The sequence below is a fragment of the Aspergillus wentii genome (assembly GCF_001890725.1).
Source record: "Aspergillus wentii DTO 134E9 unplaced genomic scaffold ASPWEscaffold_2, whole genome shotgun sequence".
Classification (NCBI taxonomy): Eukaryota; Fungi; Ascomycota; class Eurotiomycetes; order Eurotiales; family Aspergillaceae; genus Aspergillus; species Aspergillus wentii.
This window is the reverse complement of record NW_024467833.1, coordinates 281,412-304,944: the sequence shown is the minus strand read 5'-3', so window position 1 is coordinate 304,944 and position 23,533 is coordinate 281,412. Positions and strand designations below refer to the sequence as shown.

The window sequence follows — 23,533 nt, the reverse complement described above, 5'->3', positions numbered from 1 at the left end:
CAGCAAAATATTATATCTGGATTTGTGACATTAAGCCATGGAGTTCATGGATATTGTCGGGTGAGCTTTGAATACTTCACATTCATTCTTGAGAAGCTCGATTTGTGCTCCTCGTTGTTTTCAATCGCTAAGTTACTTTGATTCTCCTTGCAGAGAGCTACAGGCCCTCCCCGACAGTGTTCACATCTTATGCCCTCGACAGCACGACGACGACCATGACCTATACGATGATCTTAGCCAGGTAGATGAGTCCGGAAAGAGTGTTGCAGATTTGGTCGCAGAGGCCACCAGTCGCAAGGAGAAATTTTTATCATGCATGCGAATATTGGCATACAATCAGGAGGGCGTGGAAGAGCTGCAGGCATGGATTTGGCGAAAATTGGACGACTCCCTCGAAAAATGCGACCTTTGTATCAAGCGATACTACACGGGCAAGATTTGGTTGATGGAGCGGCTGAAGGAAAGCTACGACGACGAGGATATTGAAAAGTTTGCTCGCATGATCGACGACTGGGATATTAAGCGGATAACACGAAATTTGACAGTCGCAACGGCAAAGTTAAAGGAGGTCGCACCGGAAAAGATTGGGCTCGCTGTTTTGGATCGCGCTTCTCTGTTGTCCATCTTCGAAAGCTTGAGCTGTGAAGCTATGCTGCGCAGTGACAGTCTTCTGCAACAATATTTCGACGAACCGTTCAGACTGATTCAGACAAAACGGACCCTTAAGGTGTCGGACTATATCCCGGCTGTCTCTCGCTTTCTATTTGATTCCAACCAAAGTCGCAGCTATTGGGCCATTCAAGCTTGGATGCGATACACCCGAGCTCCTACTACGGAGGAATTTGATTGGGCGATCAAAGAAGGACTTCTCGATGCTCTTAGAACAGCGTCTCAGCAGCCACTACAAATAGCGGTCATTCAAAGGCTTTGGCGTGGAATGCAACTCGTAGTGCGAAGGCTGGATAAAGACCAAATTACCCATCATCTACGAGCCCTTGAGATCGATCCTTGCCGTCTCTCCGTGGATCATCTTGCTATTCAGTCCCCTAGCTTACGCTTTCTCCTGAATACTATACAGATATTTCTGGAGAAAGCTCCTGGGGATTTCTGGGATGCAATGCAAACGATATCGCCCAAGGCTATCGTCGAGCAAATTTTCTATAACCCCCAGCTAGATGCCTACCTGATGCAGACTACCGAGGGAGAGCCTTTTGAAAAGTCTGCCATGAAGGATATGCTGTCGTGGATCAATCCATTCATGTCATCACTGAAAGGTGCCCATCAACCTGAAGCATGCAGATTTCTAGTCTATCAACTTCTCAACCGACTCCAGGATCCGCGCTTGCCAAACCTGTCGAGATACCATTGTTTTCACATTGGTTTGACAAGTTTACTCCATACCCTTCGCAGTTTCACCGACCACGAATCCTCCCGAGGGTCAGTGGCGCGCATCGTTTTATCGGAGACTATGGGAGTTGTGAGTGAGAACATTAATAGGATTCTCGACCCTCCGAAATTTGCCGTGGAGCAAGGGCGACAGCAAGAGATATCATCTCTGTGTATGGATGTCGTTCGCAATACATTGGCTCTTGAATGCCAGTCTTTGAAGAGTGATTATGAAGTTATCCTTCGGTATAATACCCTCCAGCATGGCGTCAGCACCTATTCTGCAGCCATTTGGGATGCGGTTGTCAGGCACTTGCATGAGGATAACTTGCCTCTTTCAACATCTGCATTGCTCGGTATATTGCCGTTAGTCGGCCTGGAAAAGTTCCCTACGAAGGGAGAAGCCAGCCGGGAAAAGACGCATTTTAACATGATTTACGGACACCTAACACATCTCTCCTGCCAGATCATTGAACGTCTGGCGGACTTCAAGCCAGCTCATCTTGATGAACTGTTCAAGAGCCAGGACACAAGTAGCGCGTTGATCTCTGCATTCTTTGCAGCCGATCTCAACACCTATCAAGCTGCTGTAGATCTCATCAAAAACGTTAGTGGACAATCCGCTCGACGAGATGCTATTTCCCATCTATTGCAGTCCTTCTTCACGACGACTATGTATGGCCTCAGCTGGTCTTTCCGACGGATATCGAACATGAAAACGTTCGCTTCTGCCCCGAGAATGATCCACACCGGAACAGATATCGTGGACATTCTCTGCGATAGCCAAACAGGCATGCTTAGAACCCGCAAACTCGTGGACCGCAGAGAGATTCTTTCGCTTCAAAAGCTCTGGGAGTACCTTTGGCAGGCTTTGACCACAATATTCGACGAGACAGAGTCCTGGCATCTCAGGGGTAACGACAAAAACGTGATGCTGGAGTTTTGCCGTGACTCGATCCAATTTGCTGATCTCCTATTCGGCCAATATGGCGTTTTCCTAGGCGCCGTTGTCGATGCAGATCCAGCTCAAGATAAGCTTGCTCGAGAAAGCTTTCTCAAATCACCGACGACAACCATGAGTGCAATGGTCAAATGGCTCCGACTCAAAGATGAATATCTAGCGACTACATTGGTCGGGCTAGTTTCGAAGCTTCTGCGCCGTTTGGGAGAGCTGAGTGTGACGACTGTGAGAGAAGATGCATTGAGTTTCATCGAAGGTGTCGCGGTCAAATCTACCATTAAGACTATTATAACACCGCGGGAGAAGGCTGAGCTTGTCAGAGCCCTGGAGGCTTACTACGGAAGACCCGTGGTGACTGCTTCGACCGCCGGTCTTAAGAAGCAGAGTATGATCACGGCGTTTGCCAAACCGGCCGAAGCTTCTGCTGCATCAACTCCATCGAAGGCCACTAGCGACGATGAATTTGACGAAAATGTTCCTGATGAGATGTTGATGAACTTCTCACGATCAGTGGAACTCAACAAGCAGCGTGTTGCAGCTGAAGCGAAGCGAAAGGCCGAGAAAGCAGCCAAGGATCTTCCTGCCATTCCCAAACCAGCTCCTGCACCAGTCAAGTCCAATGTTACAGTCCAATCTTTCCGTGAAAAGCGCGAGAAAGAGAAGGAAGCTAAGAAGAAGCGTGACATGGCTGAGCTGGCGCGTCTGAAAAAGGGCCTTCCTGCAAGTGGTGTTGCGGAACAAACTGCTGAACAAGGTTCTGGATTGAGTGGAATTGGTGTTAAGGGCAAGGTCCACACGACCGAGGAGAGTATGATGGTCTCCTCCGGCTCGGAATCCGAATCGGATAGCGAAGACGAACTCGAAAAGGAACTGTTTGGTCCCAAGGCAAGCTCGAAACCAGATGCGGTCAAGGCCTATGAGGAGAGTAAAAGACTCTCGCTTAAGCAACAGGGCCCTGTCAAGAAAGTCAAACAAGTACGGTCTGCCAAGGACATGCGAGCACGTTTGGCACCGGACCTGTCCTCGTTGCATCGCACATTGCTTGCCTGGGATTTCTTTGCAAACGGAGATCTTCCGCCAAACTCAGGACGTACAGATTATAGTTTGGTATCCAATGCATTTAGAGACCCGATCGAATACCAGAAAACATTCGAGCCGCTATTGATTCTTGAAGCTTGGCAAGGATTCCAGTCCTCGAAGGAAGAGGGTTCGTTCAAGCCGTTTGAGGTGAAGGTTGCCACGCGCCTTTCCGTGGACTCTTTTGTTGAGGTCAGCACGACAATGCCAGCAACGGAAGTCAAGGATTTTGGTCTTGGTGAAGCCGATATCGTTATTCTTTCCAAATCAAAGTCACCAGCAAATGACTCCGCGGCGCCCCACTGTCTTGCCAGGGTTTCTGGTTTTAATAGAAAGAAGGGAATGGTTGAGATCTCATATCGGGTGAACCCTGGCCACCCTTTTATCAACTCTCTTGGTCCTGGTGCTACGATCTGGGGTGCGAAGATAACTTCATTGACTCCTCTGGAACGTGAATACGGTGCTCTCATGGCTCTGCAGTATTATGACTTGTGCGAGGAAGTCGTTAGGGCCAAGCCATCGCCAATCCTTAATTATTCAGATGCCAGCCTCAAGCCTGTCGCTGCAAACTACAACGTCAATCCGGCTCAAGCGAAGGCAATCAAATCCGCCATGGACAACGATGCTTTCACACTGATTCAGGGTCCACCCGGATCAGGAAAGACCAAGACCATTGTGGCCATTGTCGGGGCTCTTCTGACCGGTGTTCTCGGTAAACAAGGAGTGGCAATCTCGCGACCAACAGCGATTGGCAACTCAAGGCCTCCCCCGAGAACTACTACGGCAAAGAAGCTGCTGGTCTGTGCCCCTAGTAATGCTGCCGTCGATGAATTGGTCATGAGATTTAAGGATGGGGTGAAAACGGTGCAAGGTCGACAAGAGAAGCTATCAGTCATTCGTTTGGGAAGAAGCGATGCTATCAACACAAACGTACTTGACGTGACTTTGGACGAACTAGTCAACGCGAGACTGAATCAGAATGCACGCAAGGATCCGGGAGAGAGGGATCTTCAGAAAATTTACATGGAACACAAGGCTTCCGATACTGCGTTCAAAGAAACCCGCTTTAAGATGGACCAGTGCAGAGCACAAGGCCTGCCTGTTCCCGAAGAGTTAAGCCGGGAGTTTGACTTGCTCAAGAAAAAGAAGACGCAGCTGAGTCAGGAGATTGACAACACGAGAGACAAGAACCATTCAGCTGCTCGTGATGCTGATCTCAATCGGCGTCGCATCCAGCAGGAGATCATCGATGGCGCACATGTTATCTGTGCAACTCTCAGTGGAAGTGGTCATGAAATGTTCCAGCACTTGAGTATCGAGTTCGAAACAGTGATCATTGATGAAGCAGCACAATCGATTGAATTGAGCGCGCTCATTCCCCTCAAATACGGGTGTTCGAAATGTATCCTGGTCGGAGATCCGAAACAGCTGCCGCCTACCGTCTTGTCCAAAGTTGCTTCGCGTTTCCAGTATGAACAGAGTTTGTTCGTTCGAATGCAGGCCAATCACCCCAAGGATGTCCATTTGCTGGATACCCAGTACCGTATGCATCCAGAAATTAGTGCATTCCCCAGCGCTGCATTCTATGACGGCAAGCTTCAGGATGGACCGAACATGGATAAACTTCGCATTCGTCCTTGGCATCAAAGCGAGTTACTCAGTCCGTACCGGTTCTTTGATGTCCAGGGACTTCACCAAAGCGCTGCAAAGGGGCACTCTTTGATAAACGTTGCGGAGCTTCGGGTGGCTATGCAACTTTATGAGCGTCTGATTACGGATTTCCGCGAGTTCAATTTCACTGGAAAGATTGGTATTATCACTCCCTATAAGGGCCAACTGAGAGAAATGAAAGCACAATTTGCTGCCAGATATGGAAATAGCATTTTCAGTCTGGTGGACTTCAACACTACTGATGCTTTCCAGGGTAGGGAAAGTGAGGTTATTATCTTCTCTTGTGTGCGAGCCTCGAACAAGGGTATTGGTTTCTTGGCAGACATCCGTCGTATGAACGTCGGTTTGACTCGTGCCAAGTCGTCACTTTGGGTTCTTGGAAATTCACAGTCTCTCGTGCAGGGCGAGTTTTGGAATGGCCTTATTACCAACGCTCGGCAGAGAAATGTGTATACCGACGGCGATGTGCTGAAGATGCTCCAGCGCCCACAATTCACTGGATACAAAAATGTCGAAATGTCTGAGGCTGATACGGGGGCCGTGGTTCCGTCGAGGCCCCCGTCAACCGGATCCATTTCTCGGCCATCCTCTGCTTCTCTCGAAAACCGAGCAGTAAGCCCCCCTCATTCCGTTTCTGCGCCTGGAAAAGGCACACCACCCATGCCTGCACCCGAGGGACCATCAGGAGGTCCTACAGGACTGGACGAGACTCGAATGTGTGGAACGTGTGGAAGCTTCTCCCACATGACTCATAACTGCGACAATATTGATGCAAAGGAGGCCACTCGTGGTACGTGCTACAGATGTGGAGCTTCTGGACACACCCGGATTAGCTGTACAACAGATCGCTGTCTTGAATGTGGTCAGTTCGGGCACGTTTCTCACAGTTGCACTTCTACCAAGCCTCTGTCAAAGCCCGAAAAATTCAGAATTTCCCGAGAGGAACAAAATTATGCACAGCTCCAGAAGCAGAAGGCAGAGCGCCAGCGAAGCAGGCAGTTTGGCGGGCATGACCCCAAGGTACCAACTATCCAGGTCACGACCAAAACTACGGCAAATGATTCGAAAAAGCCTGAGCCGCCAAAATCCGACAATAGCAACGGCGCAAGCAAGCGCAAACGTGGGGATTCGCCCCAATCAGAAGCACCCAAGCCCTCTCGGCCGCGGAAGTCGGATCAGAATGGACCTCCAAACGCACCTAAAGGTCCACGACGCAAGATCGATGCCAATGCGCCTCCGGTGACAGAGGTAAGAAACTCAATCAGCTGTCTATTTGTGGAGTCTAACTAATATATCACAGGATTTGGTCAAGCCATCGCGCGATGGACCGGCATATGCGCCTCTCAACCGCGGACCACCTTCGAGTGGACCTGGTGGTCCAGGTTCAACAAATGTACGTGCAAGCCCTTGTTTTTCCGGATTCGATCTCCTCCAGTCTATTCCCCTAGCTTGCGGACTATTTTTACTGACCTATGCATGAAGATCCCTCCACGACCTGGTCAGAAACCTGGCAATGGGCGACCCCCACCGCCGATGCGCAAAAAGAAGGAGGTCGATCCATTCATCAGACCCAAACGGAGATGATATTGCCACTGCAAAATTGCATTGCCGCGATTGTCGATATTGAGCATACGTCCACGTTTCACTGTTTTGGGAACGTAACACCAGCCATATAATGGATCAGCGATACATGGCTCTATCACATTGCATGCATATCAGCGTCTTCATCTTATTTCTTTTCTTCTATATTTGTTTTTATTGCTATGTATTCACTCTACGGAGTACTGCATGAAGCCGTCTTGCTTGCAGGTGGCTCTTTTCTTCATGTTATGTCTACAGTTCTGTTCAAGGGTTGGGGCTCGTGAAATGATAGTGGGTCTTGGACTTGGATAAACCAAGCATTGGAAGGCGTTTGGGTCATTTGATATCTCCTTAGCGGAAGGAATCATTCATGTATACATTTGAGGAGGAACTGTGATTGTTCTAGATGGTGGGATCTGTATACCCTTGTTCTGGGTGAGTCAGGGGGAATGGTGTGACATGAAGAGTGATTTAGTATACACTATACTAGTCTCAGTGATCCATCTGTAAGATCTAGTAGAGGGGGAGGATAAGCACGTAACAGGTGTCGGTTGCCTTGAAGGATGACTCGAAAAGAGGAAGTGAGGGAATAATCCTGATTCTGCATTGAGATTCTACCTACGCAGCCTATCAAACAACCTCATCCAACCACTTGCCAGACTATTTGGCCACAAGGGTTCTATCCATCTGAAAAAGACGAGACGAGATCATGCATCCAATCCATCGGCATCACCCAAGGTACCTAGGTACCTCCATAACTACACGGTACAGTGCATACATACCCCTGATCGATCGACCATCGCCATCGGCATCGACTCGAACCATCGGCCATCGATCATCACAAAATTCCCCGAAAGCACACCTGATCCTCCATCGTATCCAAAATTTTCCCTCGATGTCGCACACATCGTATAAGACACACCTCCGCGTAATACCCATCTGATCAATCAGGCCACAAACGGGTGATAAAGAACGAATTCTCCCGATCCCCCCAACGAAATAAAGCCCGCGCCAAGTTCGGTACTCCATCTCGCTCATGGATAGATAGATAATATGACGACAGGGTTTCTTCAGATGACGATCAGAGAGCCAGACTCTTGGATGCCCGACCCGAAGGACTGGGAAATGTCAATAGGACGGTAAGAACTAAGAACGATAGATGTCCGAGGGGCCGAGAGCGGTTGGTTGGTTGCTCTCATTTCCGGTGTCCTAGTTTTAGTTCCCATCCGTTGGGATGGGTCTAGGGGTGATCAGTGATGAGAACGGACTGGTATCCACACTCCATAGAGTCATATACACGAGACGAGAGGACTGGAGAGGAATAATGCCTCAAGAAGTTGAGAGCATTGCGCCATGGAGCGCTACAGGGAATAGGCAATGTGACAATAGTACGCATAGACAATCTTCAGCCCATCGCAGCCCATCTGCACGATACCGAGTATCATCACCGGAAATAGGGGGGGAAAGAAAAAAGAAAGAGACGGTTGGTCCCGGCAGATAGGGCGATTGCGTTTGCGAATTGCGAATTGCCAGCACATCGTGCGAATCCTGCCAAAAAAAGAAAAGAAAAGAAAAGGAGCTAGACTACTGCAGCGTGCAAGAGTGGCTCGGGGTTAAAAGAGGGGGAGAGATAGATCCAGTGCGGCGGGTTTTTTTCAGAAAGATCCGAATGCCATTGTGCCGGATTTCTTGAGGTGGACTTGGTTGTAGCAGCAGATAGTAGTAGACGAGGATGGCGGGTAAAGCGTTAATGTCAAAGATAGGAGGAGTGCCATCCTATCAGACTAGCAGAGAGCATAGACTTTGTTACGGCGATAAGACTTCTCCCGTCGCTGTCAGTTTGTCACTTTTCGCAGTGGGTCGAAGGAATCTTTTCTTCTACCGTCCGTTGTGTCTGTGCTGGTAGTGTTGCGGATCTTCAACTAAGCGATGGACTAGACATTTTAGCATGAACAGGTTTCGAGCTGAGCGGTCTGAGGATAGTCCAAGGTACTTGCTGGATTGGATTGCAATATGAGTCAATGATGTTGAATGTATTCGCGTCGCTGGGGTGTTTTCTGTTCTGTATACTATTGTGTGTATATCGAGATTGATATGAGCCAGGAATCAGAATGCAAAATCTGGGGAGAATCGATCAGAAAAACGTCAATGGCTTGGGAGAAGGCCCGATATGTAGGCAAATCGATCGAGAGACGAACTCATGGGCCCATGAGATCGTAGGATCGATGTAGAGTGTTTTTTTTTCTGACGAGTTGGCGTGGATATCGTATCTATCAAGCGGATTTGTTCTGTGGTGGAGATGCTATATTGCCACGGAGTCACTGTACGTACTTTTTGCTTATTCTCTTCTTGTTCTTTACTTTTTATTTACTTTTTATTCCAGTTCAGCTATGAAGAACACGGGGGGAAAGAATAATATCCAATTGATGCATGCGGCCGGAGATTTTTCACTAGTTCATGTATGCTATCCTCGTAAAAGGGGTGGATGCAAGGAGAGAAACTATCTTCCTAGTGTCTCTTTCTGCAGATGAGCTGAATTGACGATATGAAGATGAAGATGAGGAGATGAGGATATTCCCATCTATCTGTTCTCTTCTCTTGCTTTCTAGTTTCTCCTCTTTTTTTTTTTTTTTTTTTCTCAACACGGGATGTTGCTGGGTTCTTTTGGGCTGGTTGCATCAACATACATAAGTGAGAATTAGATGATAACCAGGCTCCACCAGGTCCATAATAAGAATGTGAAAATCTTGCAAAATACCCGAGCAGGAATTATTGACTCGTTACCTGGGTAGTTATTGCTATACTCTACCCTGTTTCTGACGGTTGGATGTGATATTGCCGCGGTAGATCATCTGTCATAAGCTGTGTCTTCAATATTCAACACGGTCCATGTCAGTGTCAAGTTAGGATTTAATTATATTAATATATTATTATTATTATTACCATCATCATTACTATCTTGACATCTCCACTCGTAAGTCTCCTTTTCTGTAGTTAGTCTATTCTGTTCTCACGCTTCTGTGGCTTTGGACCTGTCAATCTCCACCTCTCTGATCCACGCTTCTGGGTCTCTCTCTCCTCCTCCTCCTCCTCCACTCTTCCATCTCGACCGTCTCCATCTCCATCCTCTTCCCGCTGTCATTGTTCTTTATCTCTGTCACATTATTGCAATTTCGGATCGTCACCATCTGCTTCCCCTCCAGACGCTAACTTTGCAACGATCGCTCGTCTGCGTCTGTCTTGCCGCTCCCTGTCGCTCTCGTCTCCTCCTGATCAGTCCAGCCCATCTTAGGGCCACCCATGACACCATCCCACAATGACTTGCGTGGTGATACCTCACATCTCTGACCTCATCATAGTCTCATCTCGAAACTCAAGGAGTCATCCCACTGGAACGGTGTAGGTTGGGAGAGCGTTTATCCCTTGCGTGTAAGTGTCGGCAGGGACAGGCAATCCGTCCCCTCAAGGAGATAGAGAGGAGAAAAAAGAGGGGGAGGGGGGGAATAGTTACACGGTCACACAAGGCCCCAAGGACAAGATGGGTCCGGCGCGATAGTCGCGATAGTCGAGACTCGAGTCGAAAGAGGACTTTTTCTTTGTTCAGGGCCGACCAACTGCTAGACTGAGACAGACCAGACCAGACACGATCCGCGCGCAACTGACAGGAATAATAATAAAAATACCCCTACGACAGATCCATGGCTGATGAAAATCCACCCCAACTGACGCTACTTTGATCCGTCCGTCATTCCGAGCAAATAGTCTGTTGATTTTCAAGAGGACAAAAAAGAATACACAACCCAAATCCCCACTTGGGCCTTGGAACGGTGTGTCATTTTTGCCCCCGATCGAAAAGAAACGAACTACTGTCAGCGCGCCGGATCGCCCTATGAAGCCACCGACTGGACAGTGCGACTCCTTTCTGACTTTCTTCTCCTTTGGACCACTTTTTTTTCCCTTGTTGCTCTTTCTTTCTTTCCCTTTTTGCACTTTCGTTAGGTCAAATAATGGATCCACTAGCCTTGCTTGCCCGTTGTTGCCCTTCTCCCCTCCCCAGTGGAGCATCGCAGGCTTACTGGCATGGAGATTGGTGGATTGCCTAGATTCAACTCTATCTCCATCGATAATCCTCTCTTTCTCTTTGCCGGTGACGAGGGGACAAGAAAAAAAAAAGAAAGAAAAAAAAAAAAAAAAAGACTCCTGCATACCATTGGGGCCCCGTCAGGCCTAGGAAGGATGACCCAGCCAAAGTAGGGACATGACAGCTCGATTCATTCAGTTCCATCCAAAACTTTTAAACCGAGGGGTTCTCGCTCCTTGGGTTCGATTTCTCTTTTCTTCTTTAGGTGCAATGCAATTCAATTCAGGCTTTCCTGCAACATTATACATATAGTGGCACTCTTTTGTACATACTGCATTGTGCCATGTCCCCTTTCGGTCCCAATATTTTCTTTTGTCTACCTGCATGATCACCTTCCGATCCTAGTCATACTGCATTGATAGTTTGATGCCCCATCAGCACCTCGAGTCACATCTTACTGGTAAGGGGCAACTGGAGAACATTCGGGAACGGACATTATATTGACTGGCAAACCTTCGAACCAGGCAAATAAACGAAAAAATTTGATATCACTTTCCTGTCGCTCATTTTATACGTTTCTTCCGACCTCACCGCCATCAATGCTGACGTCTCATTTTCCTTGCGGATCTATTTGAACCTCCAAAGGCTGAAGCTCCAGCCTGTCTCCTTATGCATCAGTGGACCGAGTTGCATGAGAGTCGAGTTGCACCAAGCCCCATTGTCCCAACCTGCCGGCCCAGTCCGCCATTGTCGAAACGGAAACAATACAGCATGGCCAACTCGTCCTCGAAGCAGCAATTCCTTTCATCTACCACCAACAATACCAACGAGGGACATCAAGCTTGCCCTCCTGGGTCTCCAGATAACCCGATGAAGAACGAAAACGTCGCTGAGCTTATGCGCTATCTCCAAACGCACAATGCCCCCCCACAATCCCAGTCTAATGGAGCTCGCGACATTCTTAAAGCCGGTCATCGGCGGCTTCGACAGCTTGCACAGAGACAAAGAAAAGAATCTGATCCCAGATCCAAAGAAGAAGACAATCATCGTCATCTACGTGCCCTTCAGCGAGAAGGCTTCCTCCAGGCCCCCGTTAAGAAGAAGTCAGAACCCAAGAAGAGCTTGGATAGCTCCAGGTCCATCTCCAACTTCAGCATGTTGTCTAGCTCCAGGCGGGATGTGGAAAGCATCGGACAGCCATGGTTGGAGAGGCAGAGTACACAGGACTCGACAGGCCGTCTGTCGTCGCTCGATCTGAGTGAACTGAACAGCCTCGTCGAGGCTGCAGCCCAATTCGAGGATACAAAGCCCCCTCCTTATCAACCACCAGAGACAACCAGTACCCAATGTGACCCAGTCAACGAACAGACCCCAGACAAGCCCCTTTCCGAACCGAACCAAATCGCTGATTCAACTGAGCACAAGTCTATTAAAGGGAAGTCCTCTGCTGCTTCTGAAGCTGAAGATCATGTCAGTGATGACAATGTCACTCCCTCCGATGGCACATCTGATACCAAACCTCCGGTCGAGAAGCCTCAAGTGAACAAAAATGACAACTCGGAACCTACCATGCAGGACACAAACCAAGAACAGAAAGCAGATGAGCCGAAAGGCGAATCCTCCTCCAAGGGCAAGACATCTACCTCCCCTGTCGTGCAACACCACCCGAACCCTGCCCCATCTTTGAAACTTTTTCCTGACACCCTCCCTCCCCGCATGTCAAGCAAGACAGCATGGCGCATCTCCAACTGCCGTCTGCCTATCCCCAATGCTCCTCCTGGTCCAGACTCTCAGCAAGGATCCTCATCTGCCACTGCAGAGTCGAGCAATGCCGGCTCGAAGCCATCCAGTACTCGGCCAAGCCTTGATGATTTCCCAAAACCAAATGGCTCCGTCTCTTCTTCCTCCGCGTCGGCAAAGTCTCCCACCAAGCCCGCAGACCAAATGCCCCCACCCAAAAGCAAAAGTCGACCTACCTCCTTGCAAATGAGTGCAATCAATGCATTCCCTCTTCCGGCGCCTATGAGGCCTCTTCCCTCTTTGCCTGGGTCGGCGTCTGCCCATCCTCCCCAGGACAAGAAAGCCAACTCAAACAGACGACCGAATCAAGCCCTTGTCCGTCCCTCAGACCTTCCAACACCACCACCCTCTATTCCTTCTCCGCTCCCTTCCCCGCGAGGCTTCCCAAAGAACTCTTCTCCAGAAAAGGACAGCCGCCCCCGCTCGTCCAAAGGATCAGCACCTTCCGAGGCACAAGGCGAACATAAGGCACCTGGGTCTGGAGCTCAAGAAAAGCAGCCTCCCAAGTCAACATCGAGTCCACCTGAGTCGCCCCCTCTGGTGAGGATGCGCCAGAGCCGGGCAGAGAGGGTTCGTGCACTCAAGTTGAAAGACCTGTCTGCGAGTCGCCTGTATTTGACGGGCTCGGACAGTCCTCGAGGCGAGGAGACACGCCAGTCCTTTGACTCCCAAGTGAGTCCACGGACAGAAGTTTTCCCAAAGAACCGCGAAGCCCCGCCTCTTCCGAGACGCAGTGGAGAGGATAGAACCGATGTCGATAGATGTGTGCAAAAGCCCATTGCTTCGGGCTTACCTTCTCCTCCCCCTGTTTCCTCTCTTCCATCAGACCCACCGGCACACTACTTCAATGCACGCTCTAACGACAAGCGGCATTGCACCTCTCCTATCGCCTCGAACACGGCATCGAACAAGCAAAATGAGCTTTCACCTCCCTCTCGGCTTGGTCGAAGCAGCAGCACACGAAGTGCAAGTCTCCGCCACGAACGGGTGCACAACGAAGAAAAGCCTGAACAATTAGATTGTGCTCTTCCATCCTCGGATGACGAGTGCATGGGAGCGCACTCCAAGGAGTATCGGTCTCGCCCCAAGAGCAGTCGCCGAAAGCAGAAGCCAGGACTTGGACTCGACGCAGATAGTTTGCACGCTGCGCCTCGCGTAAGAAAGGCCTCGTCCTCGAACCCCCTTTGCAGCCCCTCGACACCTCGAGACCGATCCTATCCCACCTTCGACAAGTCATCACCGCAGTCGTTGCACTCTCAAGACTCCCAGGCTAGCCATGCACGCACAGTGAAGCTGCTGGAAAGCCGCATTGCCCAGCTTGAACGCCAGAACAAGATTCTTCAGGCTGCTCTTTCTGCAGCTTTGGATGCAGGAGGAAAGGATGAAAATGCGTTGGGAATGTCTACCTCCACGTCAGTGTCTGCATCTACTGCCTCTTCGGCGACCGGAACATCTTTCTCGTCTACGACGACCCCTTCCCCAGTGGAAGAGACAATCCCTGAACAGGGCAAGCAATCGCGCATGGGCAGCTCTTCAGGCCCCGCTGGTTGGAATGTATCTCGGAACAATGGACCGCGAGCCAGTACCGCCACCACGAGCTCTAGAGGTTCCAACTTCAAGGAACTGGAGGACATCATCGCGGGGTTTGAATTTGGCTGGACATTAGATGTACCCAACGGACCCGGGGCAACCCAACCTGCACAGAATTGATTAAATGATTTTTTTTTTGCGTGCATATACTTGTTTTTGCTTATCGACACTCATTCGAATACTCGTTCTTTCTTTTCTATGACTTACATATCTTTCTCTGACTGACCATGATACTGTGACTGACCTCATAACCTTTCTCATGCAATATTTTCTAACCTTTATGTTTCATTCTTTTGTCTCTCATTTTTGGGTGTTGTTTTCACTCATATGATACCATCTGTTTTATCTTTTTTTATACTGATCTTGTGATCGAATTTGACCTCTATATATATGTTTCCGCTTTGTATTGACTTGGAAATTCAGTAGACAATGTTTCGACATTGGTCTATTAATGTATAATATGAAATATACCCAATAAAATAACCAATATCGAATATTGACTCCGTATCTACTCTATAAAATCGTAAAACATCGAATATCGATCTGACCATTTTGACACAGACTGCTTAGTCATCGGATCCAAACCGCTGAGCTGATTGTTGTTGGGTTGACAACAGAACAACAGCTCAAAACAACCACAAGAAACAGACATTGGCGGGGGATAAACTCGAGACCAGCATACACGATCAAGCTGCGACGCTGGAGGTGTTGAAATGAAATAAATCTAACAGTCACCACCGCCCACATACCTCGAGACTCGACCGACACCCGTTTCACATTCTCACCACCACCCCCGCGGTTCTTCAGAATGGCGCACACAACAGCGGTATGTCCACTGCTTTCACTCTGCTCTACGAGTGTATCGTCCAAATAAAAAGAAAAAGAAAGAAAACTAACAGATCCAGAACCAACAGATCCCACAACATGTAACCGCTCTCCTTTCGCACCTCACATCCCGCCCCGGCGTGCAATCCACCTTCATCCTCTCCCGCAAAGATGGCTCTATCATCCAAAGCACGGGTCTCCTAGCCACCCCCGAGTCAATAGGACCCAAGCCCGCCCAAAACAGCACCGGCACACATTCGGGGACGAACTCCACCATCGAGCCGTCGTCGATTACATCCCCTTCTTCTGAATCCGCCCCTTCTACACCCACGCCGACGACACCACAAGCTCAAGCTCAAGCACAGACACCTACCTCCCCACCGAACCACCCCCAGCAACCGTACCAGCCATCGCAGGCTGAGGCGCTGGCAGCGCACATCTTTGCGTTTGTATCTAGTGCGTCGGAGTTGAGCATGTCGCTTTCGCACCCTACGGATGGGGGCAGCGCCAGCGCCAGTGCTAGCACGAAACCCAGCACTACCACCGCTACGTTAAACAATACCCACCAACATAACCAACACGAAATTCCCGGCGCCGAAGGCGCACAAAACGGCCATCCCCGCGAAGAAGGCGAGGGCGAGGGACAAGAAGAAAAGGAAGAAGACGACGAGGTGAAGCTGCTTCGGCTGCGGACGAAGAAGCATGAGATTGTCGTCGTGCCGGATAGGAAGTACTTGCTGTGTGTTGTGCAGGATGCGACGCATCCGGCTGGTGGTTCTGCGGGGGTGAGGTCTAGATGATACTGATAGGAACCTTTGAGGGGTTGGGGGGTTTGGTGCTTTTGTGTGAATATTATGTGGCATATAATACCCGGTTGAATGCAGATTTCTTAGTCTCTGAGTGGCTTCAGGTCCTTGTCTAATAGACTGATATGTCTGGATTGTATCTAGTCTGCGGGCCCTGTATGCTCATCTACGAGTGTACTGCAATCTTTCTATCGCTTAATTTTAATACTTTTACTGAACCGACAACCGCTTACAATAAACAGTCAGAATACCAACCCAGCAAGACAAAAGAACCACCCCAAAAGAGTGAAAGGCCTAGATTTACAACCATTAATAAAACGCATCCACCTACATGCATAAATCATCATGTGAACTACTCTTCTCTGCACTACATCCACAGTCATCTTTATTCTTTTCTTTGTAAGATAGTTACAAAAGTACCTCCCTCAACCCCTCAATCTGACTAAAGCCAGTTCAATCTTACCCCTGTCAGAGAAAGAGACCTTTAAAATCTCTTCCCATCCACAGGACACACTGCATTAGCTCTGCAGGCAGCATGCAGGATTTAGATGGTTGGACAAAGAACACCATTCATTTATCGGCCTATCGGTTGGAAAGTACGAGATGTTTGCCTGCTGGCTGCCTGGGTGTGTTTGTATGTTGTTGTATGGGTGGGATTTGAATGTTTGCTTGTACTGTGGTTGTGGATTACTAGTAGGTAGGACTAAGACAGCTATCTAGAATAACCATTTAAGTAGTTATTGTATTTTATAGAGTGAAGATATGCTAAGATATCTCTGCTCTTGTAGATTAGAGTATAGGTATGATGTTCAGGTAATATGGAATGAAGGTTAGTCAGATAGACATCATCAGTCATCCTTTTGTCTTCCTGGATGTTTCACCATTTCCATCCAGGTGCAGCACTTGGCAAGACTGGGTGTTTCTTCTTTCCAGGAAGATAGATACCATTTTTGAGCGTCTTGTATAGATACTATTGGTGAGTTTAACTTGCATACTCTCCTACCACGGTAGATAACTACTTTGACTTCCCACATACATAGTACCAGTAGTGGTACTTTTGGTACCCTGCAAAGTCTATTGATAGTTTTTTTGCTATTTCCATCATGAGTCACTCCAGCCTGGGTATTCAGGCTGTCCAGCCTCACAGCACACGATGATCGGTGACGACAATCGACACAACTGCGTGTTTCTGCGGGGGCGAACTCGTGCCAGGCAACTCTGACTGCCGATCACACACCGCCAGCCAATCAGCGCCCACCGGATCGTGGGGAAAAAGGCTTGTGTGGGATTGGTCAGAGAGCGACCCAGGACGCTAAACCGGAAGAAGAAGAAACAGCGTGGCGAAGGGAAAAATGACTCGACAGGGCGGAGTCGTTAGGTATCATTATTATTAGACAGGATTTGTATTATTAGTTATGATGATGATGCGTGAATATCATGACGCTGATGATGTTCATGTGGACTGAACAGCCTACAGAGAAGCTGTTCGAAACGTCGACGGTGGCAAAGGTTGGGATCTGACAGGCTGCATCGAAATCGAGCAAGCCATTCCTGTAGGGTTCTGGAAGAACGAGGTTATTCATCATCGACAATGGGACTAATGTACAGTACAACTGTCCTGCGGTACGGAGTGACGGTCGCACACCGAGCTACCGCCTTTTTCTACGATGACAGCTTGGCTTTTCTTTGGTAGTTATGTATGCTGTTGGGTTGCATTTTGTACACGGTCTTGTCTGTACAACTCGTCAAGTCAGGAATATTGTGGAGAGAAACGATTTAGCCTGTATAACTAGACAGCATCTCATTTGGTAGTCAAATTATAATCTAGTAATCGGCGCTTCTGAATGGTCGAATTCCCTCGAAAGTCGGTCTTTTCTGCTGCCTGGGCCAAAATGACCCATCTGGTCCACTTCAGCACAATCCACCATTATCTGATGAAAGACACAGTCGAGATCGAGAGACTAGAGAATAGTAATACGAAGATGAGAATATTCAGAAGACTATTCAGTCTACAGTCTACAGTCTACTCTAGAGCATACAGTCTACTGCGTAGACTGTAGACGGACACCGAGATTGTCACTGCCTCAGCAGAAATTTCAAGTGGCGTCCCGGGCAGAGGTGGTTGGTTGAAGCCGGACAGAAGCGGCACAAGGAACGAGGGCGACTGGCCGATGCTGCAGGTTGGGTTTAGCAGCTAGAAAATAGAGTCGCAGTCTGTCCCTCCAGTCGTCGTCGTGCTGCATGAACAGTCGGCGTAGAATAGAAAAATGTACTGGCGCCCACCCCCTTTGCATGATTCTTTTTTCCTCTGTTCCGACGTCGCAAAGATGAACTGCCGACCTATCGAGGCCTGCCTCTTCTAGAGGACTGCGATTAATTCTCCTATACATTAAAACTGCATCTGATTTTATTTCTATTTTCTTTTATATGATATTCGATTTTGTCTCCCAACCTCACCGTCTTCTTCTTTGCTGCCTGTCTGTCTTTTTTGTTGGCATCTCCTGAGTCATTTGTCGGGAGAACACGATAAAGAACAGACATCAGACATCAAAATCCAGTGGATAGTAGCTCAGGTAAGATACAATCATCATTTATTATTATTATCATTTATCATCAATATCCTCTATAAAAAAAAATTATAAGATAAAGATAGTATAATCGGAAGACTCATAGTCATACTATCCGCTTCCGTCTCCAGTCTGCTCCCGATCGTTACTAACCCGCCCTGCCTCTCTGCTCCAGTCTGAATATCCCCCTATCACGCTGTCTTCTTCTTTCTTTACTTCTTTAATCATATATCAGAAGGACGAGACGAACTGAAGAGTCATATCTCCTCATTCTCTCTCCCCTCCTGATCCCGCCACCTGCCTCTTCTTCCGCTCCCTTTCTTTTTTGCCTTTTGGCAGAAAAAAACTAGTGTCCCTGCGTCCGTTCTCTCTGTGACTCTGTTTTCGCCCATTTTCCGCCACTCTCTTTGCCACAGGTACGGGTGAGTAACCATTCCCACTCTTCCCAATCCTCGCCTCTTTTCATCCCTCATTATTATCCTTTCCTGCTTCTTGTTCCACTGGCCCTTGTGCTATCTTACAAGTTGCCTTCTGATCCCGGCTCTTTGACTGGACCGCCCCCTCCGTTAGTCACTGCCTGTTGCTCCGCCCTCCGCAAAATACTAGTCACCAGGCAGCGTTCCCTCGGTTCCCGCTTGCTGGCGTTTTCGGAGTAGGAGTCATACAGACTAGCTAGAAGACACAAAAAGCATCCTCTTTACTTCTGACTGATTTGCTGACTCGATCCTCGTCTTCTCGCACCATCAGCCTAGTCGCGCCTGCTCACGAACCGCTTGCCTCCGCTACCTGCCTCCCACCTAGTCACCGATAAACCGCTGACTGCCTGGACAAGCATCAGTCAACTGCCTGCTTGCTAGTCAGTTCGCCGTTCGATCGGTTGATATATAACCCCCCCTCATACGTCAAAGTCACAATGTACCTTGTTGATTCCATCGCTGTCGTTCCGATCGCCCGTGTTGCAGAATCCTTGGCCTCAGATCTCCGATCCTCCTCCGAGAAGACTGTTTTGTTTGTCTGAACATCAGATCCACTACAACTAGTCTTTTATTTCTTGAAGAGTGACGTCGATATACCTGTCCCTCTTTAGGATCTCTACCTGCCTCATCCGCTTTCCTCTCTCGGCCTGATCTACACCTGGACTCTACAAACGGTGATCGGAACCGTGGACGTTTATACCCCCCTCCTCTACACGTCTACTACCTCTTTGATACCCATATCCTTCGCGTTCTGATCTATTCTGCTATTCACTACACCTGTATTGAATAGCTTACCCTAACCCACCTACCTTTCCTTCGCCAACTATCTTAACTTGACAAGCTGGCGAACTTTCTCCAATAAGGCTTGCCGTCGCCTGCGATTCAAGGACGGCATTTGTTCTATCGGCTTCTCGTTTACGGTTACTTGCACAACGGTTAAATTGACAATATCACGGTTTAAAAATCGGCCCATCCGCTTCGATCATATCCGGTTTTTGAATTAAAAACACTTGGTGCGAGCTTCTCTCGATCTGCTTGGATATCTGGAATCTCCGCCCTTTCGAGAAATACTTTTCCAGGTCTACAATTCGATACAATCTCGGATATGTCAGGGATGGACGTCTTGGGTTTGAAAGACTCAAACCCAAGCTTTCAATATAAAGCATCTCATGCGCACCCCTATGCCTCTTCGATCTCCTCCTCCGCATCTTCCTCTTCCTCCTCTGTCTTCTCCCTAGATGCCCAGAGTTCCATCTCATCGACCTCCACGAACCCGGTGGATGTGATCTGGGAAAATGAGAGTGAGTCCCTGGCAGGAAGAGGCTTGCCTGTTTTAAATGGTCCACGAAGCTGTGTGAGGGGGAGTGTGCCCAAACATGCTGACACTGCGGTCGCGCCTGAGTTGCGCAGGCATCCTCGCCGTACCAACACCTATGTTGCTCAGCCCAACGGCGCTCCTTGCGCGCGACCCCCGCCCTGTTTGATGCGTCAATCGGAGCGGAAAGTAAATTTCGTTGACAACCTTGTCGGTAAGTGGCCTCCTGTCAAATATGGTGGCTTCGCGTCCCGGGACTAAGCTTTCTCTCAAGACACCGCGTCCCAGATTGTCGAAATCATCTGGCCCTTGTCGGCAGTGGCGCTCCGTAGTGACTCTACTACTGGGTGCAAAGGTGTTTTGCCCCTTCGCACCTTTATTCAAGAGACCCTTCGCCGGTCTCGAACTAGCTACAGTACTCTGCAGGTCGCATTGTATTATCTCATTAAGATCAAGCCGCATGTGCCCAACTCCGACTCGACCAAGGACGAGAAACCGGTTTGCCGGGCCATGCAGTGCGGTCGTCGCATGTTTCTTTCCGCCTTGATCCTCGCATCCAAGTACCTTCAGGACCGAAACTACTCCGCCCGCGCCTGGAGCAAGATCTCCGGTCTCAACACGCTCGAGATCAACCAGAACGAGTTGATGTTCCTCGAAGCAGTGGGTTGGAAACTCCACATCACCGAAGCTCTTTTCCAGCGTTGGACGGACATCGTCCTGAAGTATACTCCTGGTGCCGGGAGCATGTTTACTAGTGAAGGCCTGTCGTGGCAATCGGTCATCCCTAAGCTTACCCCCGAGCTGGACAACATTGATACCGAGTATGCGACACCTTCCAATGCCGGAAGCTTCGATATGGGTCCGGCAGCGGATTTGCCGTCTCCCCACCACATGTCTACATACGAGCCTCCTAGCTTGCCTTCGGTTCACGAGCAAACCCGACGGATGCCAGTCGCTCTGGAGCCCACTGCACGGATGGAGTACTCCAACCAGTCTCTCCCATCCTTGCCGCGCATTTCCATGCTTCCTACGCCTCAGATGACCCCTCAATCGACAGTTGCCACCACTCCTGCCGTGAGTGCTGGCGCTTATGGATCTCGCAGGCCTTCTATCTGTGCTGCCATGTCCCAGGCGCAGAACATGTGCATGGCGCGGTCAACCCTTGATCAGCGCCCGCTCTCGTTCTGCCCGAAGGCTGGTACATACGATGGTTACCCGGCCGCGGTCCGTCGATCTTCTTTGGCCCGTTCAACTTCATCTGCGTCGTCTCCGGAGTCTATGGTTTCGGATGTTTCAACCCTGTCCTCCCGCTCCTCGAGGTCCTCTTCCGTCTCCTCCAACGCATCGGGAACTTGCGCGCCCTCTCAGCCTCGCCTGGCTGTCAAGGCCACTCTTCGATGCACCAATAACTCCATGAAGGAGAGCCGGAAGCCTTTGGCTATTGCTTCACCTATTGATGAGACTTCATACGGCGAGGTCTACAGCTCCCCCGAGTCATATACCGGTCCCTTGGGCCAGGTATTTGACCTGTCCAACTTCTCGCTGGCAACTCCCGCCGATATGACAACATCAACTCGCGAGGCAGCTCAAAGTCTCTGTGATCTTTCTGGTGCAGGTACTCGTCCGTACATGACATCTGAGCCAGGAACTGAACAGCGAAAATGCCGCAAGCGTGGCCGGACACACTCTGAAGATGCTCTTCTCCAGAATCAAGTGCGCCACTTGATCAATCTCAGTACTGGTGAAGGCGGTGTTTTGCCTGATGGCAACACCGCTAATTCTTTTCTGATCCCCAACCCGAGTTGCTCCCAGCCTTACCCGGCCTCTCAGGTCGGTGCTCTTAACCTCAGCACCCAGCTGTCTGGACCGGCAGGCATGAAGCGTGCTTGCTGTGGGAGTGAAGCCAGAAAGATTGCCTTGAACCCGGGCATGCGGGTAGAGTACATGGGCTAGGTCTTACCTTTCCTACTACGGAATCTGTACTCTTTTTTTTTTTTTCTCTTTTCTCTTCTTTTTGTTTCCGCTTGTTATAGAAAAGGAAAAGTTTAGCTACTGCTTAATTTTCCTCACATCCTCTGATCTCGTCGAGCGAGAACCTTTTCTTTTCTGATTTCATACGCGGCAGAGAGAAGATGCAGGCTACTGGTTGAAACAAAAAGTGAAGAACTCTGTTTGGAGTTTTGTTTTCTTTTTTAGGTCTTCTCCAGGACGCTATTCTTTTTCTTGTGTTTGTCTTGTGTATATACCCTACTGTTGATGGGAATCTAGGACGGGGGAAGCCTGCATTGATCTCTGCCGACGTTGTTGCACTGTGTGCAGTGGTTTTCTGTCTTTTTGACAGCCCACTCGTGTATGATGTATTCCAGGGTGGCCTTTTGTCCCTGCGAGTTACTGTTTTCGATCTTTTAACTTTTTATTTTCCTTGTCTCTACATTTACCATCGGTTACCAGTTGTGAAACGGAGTGTGGCGGGAACGGTCGGCTTGTTTCTTCGTGTTTGTGCTTTATTACTGATTTTTACTCCCTCTGGTGATTCGCCGGCTGGAAATCCCAACGGTTCTTTTTCTGAGTCACAGCTTGTGTATTCCTTGTGCTCCCTGCTGCGGCAGCCAAGGACGGGGGACTGGTGTTCAGCGTTTATGGAAATGTATCCAAAGATAGCCAATAGTACAGTATAATTTTTTGACCTTGACAGCTTCATCATCATACATCTAGTCTACTATCTTTACTTTTTCTGACCCGTGGGCTGACCTCCTTGTTGCCTCTGCCTCCATACAGGCGGTTGGGGGACCCCACGAGGATAGCTGCCTGTCCCGCCCCTCTCTCAGGTGGTATGGTATCGTATATCCCAGCTACAGATCCATGGATGAGGACGCTCGTGCCAACCTCTGACTCACACCGCCGAGTACCACATATTGGGCGGGAGGGGGGCGAAATGCAAACTGCAAGCCGTGATGGCGTTGCACAGAAACATTTGTCGCCGGTGAGTCAATCCATATCTCGGCGCCTGAGGCAGCATATTTATTTCCGTATCTGGATAAATGTTCCGGAATCGGTCGGATGGATCCGGGAAGGGCCGGAAGCAGAAGCGCCGGTGCCGGAGGAAAGATTGGGCGGTGATCCACAAGGGAGTACGGAGTTTGGATCATGCCATGTTTGCATTTCACAGCATGTGACTTGAGTCATGTGATGGGAGGTGGGTGGTTGCGACCGTTTTGGCTAGGCTGGGTTGGGGCTAGTGGGATCAGATAAGATAATCAGGTCATCGGATCGGTTGTTCCCAGCTTCTCCCTTTCTTTTCCCCTCACGACTCACTCCCTTCTCACTCTGGCTTTCTCTTGCTTTCTCTGAAATCAGTCTGATTGGAGTTAGATAGTGTATTACTCTGCTGTCTGGA

The 23,533-nt window shown here is 49.2% G+C and overlaps 4 protein-coding genes across 4 annotated transcripts; all 4 read left to right on the top strand.

The window, feature by feature from the left end:
- Window positions 1–37: 37 nt before the first annotated feature.
- ASPWEDRAFT_24112 (putative tRNA-splicing endonuclease) lies at window positions 38–6,679 on the top strand (the record flags this gene model as incomplete). The annotated part of the gene is made up of 4 exons (XM_040832569.1): window positions 38–60; window positions 154–6,343; window positions 6,396–6,488; window positions 6,578–6,679. 4 exons carry the CDS (start codon window positions 38–40, stop codon window positions 6,677–6,679), a joined length of 6,408 nt encoding a protein of 2,135 aa, XP_040691822.1.
- A 4,475-nt stretch (window positions 6,680–11,154) lies between these two features.
- Window positions 11,155–14,705, top strand: ASPWEDRAFT_311425 (uncharacterized protein). The gene has a single exon (XM_040833506.1). It carries the CDS (start codon window positions 11,427–11,429, stop codon window positions 14,265–14,267), a length of 2,841 nt encoding a protein of 946 aa, XP_040691821.1. The 5' UTR covers window positions 11,155–11,426; the 3' UTR covers window positions 14,268–14,705.
- Window positions 14,706–14,936: 231 nt separating this feature from the next.
- On the top strand, window positions 14,937–16,101 carry ASPWEDRAFT_179742 (uncharacterized protein). Its single transcript, XM_040831806.1, has 2 exons — window positions 14,937–14,973; window positions 15,053–16,101. Exons 1-2 carry the CDS (start codon window positions 14,956–14,958, stop codon window positions 15,770–15,772), a joined length of 738 nt encoding a protein of 245 aa, XP_040691820.1. The 5' UTR covers window positions 14,937–14,955; the 3' UTR covers window positions 15,773–16,101.
- A 3,825-nt stretch (window positions 16,102–19,926) lies between these two features.
- On the top strand, window positions 19,927–22,089 carry ASPWEDRAFT_168076 (putative G1/S-specific cyclin Pcl5; the record flags this gene model as incomplete). Its single annotated transcript, XM_040830249.1, has 2 exons — window positions 19,927–20,350; window positions 20,411–22,089. The coding sequence occupies 2 exons, from the start codon at window positions 19,927–19,929 to the stop codon at window positions 22,087–22,089; spliced, it is 2,103 nt and encodes a 700-aa protein (XP_040691819.1).
- Between the last annotated feature and the right edge of the window lie 1,444 nt (window positions 22,090–23,533).